This window comes from Pteropus alecto, unplaced genomic scaffold (genome assembly GCF_000325575.1).
Source record: "Pteropus alecto unplaced genomic scaffold, ASM32557v1 scaffold124, whole genome shotgun sequence".
Taxonomy (NCBI): domain Eukaryota; kingdom Metazoa; phylum Chordata; class Mammalia; order Chiroptera; family Pteropodidae; genus Pteropus; species Pteropus alecto.
Genome location: NW_006435779.1, coordinates 1,156,470 through 1,163,372, shown reverse-complemented (window position 1 = coordinate 1,163,372; position 6,903 = coordinate 1,156,470). Strand labels below are relative to the sequence as shown.

Genomic DNA, 6,903 nt, shown 5'->3' with positions numbered 1-6,903 from the left:
GAGACACCATAAATGACTCTAGTAGGCCAAAACAGCTCACATACAAAGGACCAGGATTCCAGGCATGCCCACCCTCTCCACAGCGATCCTGAAAGCTGGAGGACAATGATGCACTGGCTCTGAATGATGAAGAAAAATATACTCCTATATAGAATTTGATACTCAGCCAAATTGTTATCAAGTAAAATGTAAAATACAATCTTTTTAACACATAAGGTCTCAAATATTTTGCCTCCTGCATACACATTTATGAAGGAACATACTTGAGAATGCACTCAGTCTATATGCAGCACAAACTAGGAAAGAAGAAGGCATCAGGACCTCCTCCCCCGAGAATGGAACCCAGGACTAAAGTAAAGAGGACTTCCAGGTAATGAGGAATGTAAGACCTAAGACCACAGCAACAGTCAGTTTAAACATCCAGGCTCTAGGGGGATATCACCAAGAAAAATTAAAATTGGTGGATTACTATCGTGGTTGAATAATTCTTCTTCTTCGTCTTCGTCGTCGTCGTCTTCTTCTTCTTCTTCGTTGTCGTCGTCTTCTTCTGCGTCTTCTTCTTGGTCTTCTTGGTCTTCTTGGTCTTCTTCGTCTTCGTAGTCTTCGTCGTCTTCTTCGTCTTCTTCATCTTCTTCTTCTTCGTCTTCTTCGTCTTCGTCTTCTTCTTCGTCTTCTTCGTCGTCTTCTTCTTCGTCTTCGTCTTCCTCTTCGTCTTCCTCTCCCTCCTCCTCCTCCTCTTCATATAAAAAAATGGAGCAATTTTAAGGGGAAAGCTGCACAAGAAAAATATGTGATCACAGTATACTATGTGTCTCAATTATGAACAGCATTAGACCACCAGAGCAATATAAACTCTGAACATTGATTTAACAAAAACCTGATATAACTATAACAATAAAGGTAGAACATGAAGATGAGAAGTGTGTATGAAGGAGAGGAATATACACAAGCTACTTCCTGATAGTACAAAGATGTAATTCAGCAAATAATGTCTAATATTTAAATGCTTAGAATTAGTAGTATAGTTTTGTCACTGAGACAGATCACACAGAAAAGGCATCTAAAAGGGTTAAAAATAGTTGCCTCAAGGGAGTGGACTTGAATAGGAGATGGGATAAAACTTTTATTTTAAGCTCGAGAATGTTACATTTGAATTTTTAAGCTCTACACATTTTATTATGTTAAAAAATAAGCACACAAAAAAGTCTCTATTCACAAGTAAATAAAACGAGATATAACTAATATACAGGCCCTTTGCCTGGAAATTTTAAAGCTCTCAAGCAACATTTGAATCAAAGAAGAAATCAAAACTCAAATTTGGAATATCCAGAAATAATAAAAATAATACATTAGAGCTAATGTTCTCCAGAGAAATATTCATAGCCTTAAATATTTATATTAATAAATAAGAAGCAATGAAAAAATTGAATTAAATATTCCTATGATTCTGACATCAATTTCAATGTATATATTATTTTAATAGCTACCAAGAAATTCTCAAACTCCAGCTGAGTATCCTACAATTCAACTCAATTCTGACACTGTCTACCTGGAGATAGAATCAGATTACACAGTGTAGGGAGCTAAAGCTCCCCAAATTCAAAAGAGTGCATGGATTATCTCGGTAGGCCTGCTTGCATAAAAAAGGGAAAAGGCTGGTTCTGTGGAATTCCAGGAAGAAGAAGATTAAGTATAGACAAAGGGAGTGTCGAAGGGAGTGTCAAAGGGAGTGTCGATTGTACCTAGATCTTCAGGATGTTACTTTAATTATGTTATCTTGGGATACACAAAGGAACAGATTATGTATAAAAAGGAGCCTAAGAAATAAACTCGGAGAGACAGTTGTGAGATCTGTTCTCCCTCCTGCACCCTGTCTGTCTTCTCTTTTTTCTCAGTCCCCGCTCCCCCATTCAGGTACCCGGTTTGACTTGGTCGGCTGGTTTCCGACAACACAAGTTAAGGGTTCAGTCCCACAAGAGTGTTCCCCACACCCCTTCAGATCCCAATTATAAGTCCAGCTTATCACCTGTGCTTCTGACCAAACAGCTGTAAATCAGAGGTTCTCAAGACTTCCTCCTAGATTTGATTAATTTACTAGAATAGCTTGCAAAACTCAGAGAAACATTTTGCTTCCTAATTACCAGTTTATTATAAAAGGATATAACTAAGTTAGCCAGAGGTAAGAGATGCATAAGGCAAGGTATGGGTAAAGGACTCTCTCTGAGCACACTACTCTTCCCCTAATCTCCATGTGTTCACCAACAGGAAGCTCTCTAAACTCATCCTTTTGGGTTTTATGGAGACTTCATTACATAGGCATGATTGATCAAATCATTGGCCATTGGTGATTGACTCAATCTCCAGCCCCTACCTCTTCCCTGAGGTGGGGGGCAGATGACATTGAAAGTTCTAAATAACTAATCACCTATAATCAACTGCAACCCCTATGTGACCAAAGAGCTTTCTAAAAGTCACCTTATGAACATAACAAAGACATCCTCATCGTTCATCGCTTAGGCAATTCCAAGGGTTTTAGGAGCTCTGTGTCAGGTACTGAGATGAAGAATATATATTTCTTATTATAAATCATGACATCAAAATCTGACTCAGGAGGTTAGAAAAAGAACAAAATAATCCTGGCCATTCTTTTTGGCTGTCCAGCATGTACACTTTCTGTGAGCAGAGCACCCCCCTACCCCAATCCCCAAAAAAGGCTCTCCTTCCCAGCCCCATGCATCAGGGCTTTGAGCTCATGGTAAAACTAGGGCTTCTCCAGCTGTAATGGGTGTGGTCAGCAGGCTCTAAGATTGCCCCAGCATCCCCATCCTTTGGCAGTCACACCCATGTAGTCCCTCCCAGTCTGAGTGGGGCCAACCTGTGAAATGATATGTGTGACTTTGAAAGCTAGGTCATAGTAGGCACTAGGGCTTCCTCCTGGTTTTCTCTTGGACCACTTGCTCTGGGGCAGCTAGCCACCGTGTTGTAAGAACACTCAAGCAGTCCCATGGAGTGGAGGGGCCCCATAAAGAGGAACTCCCACCTCCTGCCACACCAGTATTAATTTACCAGTGAGTGGCTACCTTGAAAGTGGACCCTCTACCCTCAGTCAAGCCTTCAGATGACCACAGCTTTGGCTAACATCCAGCTAAGCCACACTCTGAGCCTCAGAAACAGTGTGAGATTATTAGTGTATATTGTATTAAGCCACTACGTTTTGGAGTGATTTGTCATGTAGCAATAGTTAGTTAATATGATGGCACACAAACCATCTGGGAATCTTGTAAAATGCAGATTCTCTCTCAGTCTTCTGGGTGAGGCCTAAGATTTGGCACTTTAACAAAGTCCTAATGATGTCAATGGCTGGCCAGTAGTTAGTGCTTGAAGAGTGAGGATTCAGCTCCACAACCAGAAGACCCCACTCTCAACCTGAATGGAAAGCAAATAAGCAGAGACCATGGTAAGGGCAGGAGGGCCCAGTGTACTGTGACAGTGGTGAGGACAGTACCAGTCCAGTGCAGCAGCAGTGACAGCAGTGGTGTGCCCGGCCTTACAGAGCGACTTCACCATGCAGACTCCTGGAGGTCCTGTGAGGTACTGCATAGCCTCTCAATAAATTCTGGTTCTGTTGAAATTAAAGTTGGTTTCTGTTTGCCGGCAACTGGGAATCCTAGCTGATAGAACTGGTCAGTGCTAGGAAACACTTACTGGTCAAAGTTGCAACTCAATGTCATCACATAAACAAGGAGAATACTTCCACCTGGCCTCACAGGGCATGCCCACCTAGCACAGTGCCGGAAACTGTGTGTAAATGACTTTGCCATAGTGAGGCCTAGCACCTAAAGATTAGAAGAAAAAGTTACAGGCCAAGCCCTTCCTGGGATACGGGCCCTGTGACAGGGGAGTGGGCCCAGTGGAACTACAGGGCTGGGACCTCTTAGAGAGGTCTTAGGAACAGTCCATCATTAATGTTTAACTGAAAGTAACGAAGTCAGAAATACTTTTAAGGAATGATGTAATATACAAGGCTCTGAGTTTATACTCCCTGATGCTGAGGAAACATGAGAAAACTGGGAGAATCAAGCTGGGCCCAAGCAACAAGGCCTGGGCCTCCTGCATTGATGGGGCCAGGCTGCCCGTAAGAGTGAGACTGCTGAGTGCTAGATTCAAAGATAGCTCATCACCAGGCAAGCTAAGTGGAGGAAGGTAGAGAAACTAGCTTCTTGCCCAGTGGAACATGTTTTGTTTTGTTAAAGATGAACTGGAACTTTAAGCAAACAATCAGTGGGGAGGCTCTATGGTAGGAGCTAGGGCTTATGGAAGTTCTCACACTTTGTGAAATCCTGAGAACCCTACAGGAAAAACTCTATGTTTATAATAAAGCTCTATGGTTCTAACTTCCCCTTCCATTAACTTCCTTTTCCCTTCTATTAATACTTGTCTATTTTGACATGTAGACCAGAGTGTGCATGCACATGGTTCACCATGTACTAGGTTGCAACCCTTTCTTTTTCCCAAATAAATCCTTTTGGTGAATTAACACCTAATCGATATATCAAGGACATCTGGACCCCCGAGTCAAGTGTGGAGAGTGTGGTTGCGAGTGAACAGAGCTTCAGTGGCAAAGTGTTAGAATAATGAGCTTGCTGTCAGGTGCCTTGGAAGGGCAGGAAAAGGCAGTCCTGGGTGCTGAGTCACCTTGAGTGGGAAGCAGGAGAAGTCAGCACAGGGGGCGAGTATGCTACCCATGGGGCAGTGTGTGAGGACATAGTCTTTCCATCAGGGAGTATACATAGATCCTCCCTACTCCCAAATCCTGGCTTATCCAAATGCAGGGAAAGGATATCCTAGGTGACAGAGGGCCAAGCTGGCCAAGCATCATGTCAGTTTGACTCCAGCGCCTGACAGACATGAGGACCTTAAAGCCATCAGGGTTCTTGATTGCAAACAGAAATTCCATGTACTGAGTATCAGAGCTAGCTGGCAGGCTCTCCAGGAGGCCTGGAGAACAGAAGAAAGAGGAAGCAGGCAGGAAAAGCTACATCAGGACCACAGCCAAAATCACATCTCAAAGCCAGAGTCGTGAGGAGTCCACATGGGTGGCATGGAGTGGCAAGGTGTCACCCTTGCACAGACCCTGTCACTGGCAAGCAAGGAGCCTTGGAGAGTCTGATCAGAGGGTCTGGTTACGAAGAGTGTAGACGTAGGCCACCTGTAACGTCTTGGCTGCAAAGGAGTCTGGGAACAGGAGCCTCACATTAGAGCTCTGAATTGGAAGATCTGCAAGACTCAGGAGGTGGAGCCGGCCAGACAGGTGGGACAGCTGCAGAGAAGTCACACTCATTTAGTGAGAAAGGAGAATAATGTGCACTCAAGGGCTCTGCCAGCCACAGTGCCGGCCTGAAGAATACCAGACCCTCTGCTTTTGGACGTCCTTGTGAAAAAAGGGCCACATACTAATCCTGACAAGCTCAGGAGAGGCCAGAATGATGGGCTCTAAAAACTCCAGGACTCAAAAGTAACTACAAAGGATGGTCCAAACATAAAAATTCCTAGCTAAAAGTGGGTCATGATGGATAGTCACGTCCTAGACCTGTAGCTTTCTTGACAAAGGTCAATCTTTACTCTAACTGAGCCTATTTTGTCTTTTTACATCTAAGATAACATACCTTTGAAATGTCAGAGTAATCTTTTCCAGACCCCTCAGAGCACAACCGCTACACCAGAGCACAAGACCACAGAGCCACTAATTGTTATCTTGTTCCTAGAATACCATCTCTGTGTGCTGTAACTGTCAATTATTAACTATCTTGTACACACCAATGTAAAAGAAGCATGTGTCTTTTCGTTTTATTTGTAATGCAATCCCAGAGATTTTCCCACTTTGCTTTTTCCCACCCTCTTACTACAACCAATAAATTTCATGTAACCCTCCTGACATGTCCTCCTTTGATGCTAATGTATAAAATAAACTGCAAAACTGCCATTCTCTGGAGTGTTTTCTCGCTCTGTTGAGATTTTGCTCCCCAGCAGTTGTCAGTTTGGCTCAAATAAACTCATAAAAATTCTATACAGGTCTGGACATTTCTTATGTTGATATTCTCCAGGGCATGCAGGGAACTTGAAACACTCAAGGACACTTCAGACTCCAGCCATCTTCCGCAGACATAGTGACCCGGTTTGGAATGTCCGTGTCCTAGGAAATCACTCTTCTGTTCCTGCCTGACGAAGGGGTCCATGCTTTTCTTGCAAAGCAAGCTTGTAGCACAAACACAGATACGTTGTCGAATTATCTGCCAAACACAAGCAGAAAAGAGTCTCTTCATTTTACCAGCACAGAACTGGCCACATAGCTGCTTGCTGATAAAGCCTGAGAACTAACTGCAGATGCCTCGTGTGCACCCCAGCCCAGTTTATATGGGGGAGTCTCCTTAGGGATAGAGCAGGAACTACTTGCCTCATGTGGGAAGGCACACTGAACATCCCCTGCCCCCAGAGACGGCAGCCCACCACACTACGTCATCAACTCCCTTGGGCTACTCTAACAAAGACTACAGACTAGTTGGCTTAAAATGCAGACATTTATATTCTCATAGTCCTGGAGGCTGGAATTCTGAGGTCAGAATGTCAGCAGGGGTGGTTCCTTCCAGACTTCTCTCCTTGGCGTGTAGATAGCCATCTTCTCCCAGTGTCTTCTCACATGGTCCTCCCTATGTGTGTGTCTGTGTCCTAATCTCCTTTTCTTATGATGACAACAATACTGTTAGATGAAGGCCCACCCTAGTGACCTCATTTTACCTTAATTACCTCTTTAAAGGTCCAATCTCCAAATACAGTCACATTCTGAGATCCTGGGGATTAGGACTTACACATGTGAATTTGCGAGACATAATTCAGCCTATAATA

At 43.6% G+C, this 6,903-nt stretch overlaps 1 protein-coding gene across 1 annotated transcript; it reads right to left on the bottom strand.

Moving 5' to 3' along the window:
• Positions 1–407: 407 nt before the first annotated feature.
• Positions 408–5,341, bottom strand: LOC102878645 (ribosomal biogenesis protein LAS1L-like). Its single transcript, XM_015588991.1, has 3 exons — positions 5,188–5,341; positions 4,870–4,998; positions 408–736 (listed from the first exon to the last, which is right to left on the bottom strand). Exons 1-3 carry the CDS (start codon positions 5,339–5,341, stop codon positions 408–410), a joined length of 612 nt encoding a protein of 203 aa, XP_015444477.1.
• Between the last annotated feature and the right edge of the window lie 1,562 nt (positions 5,342–6,903).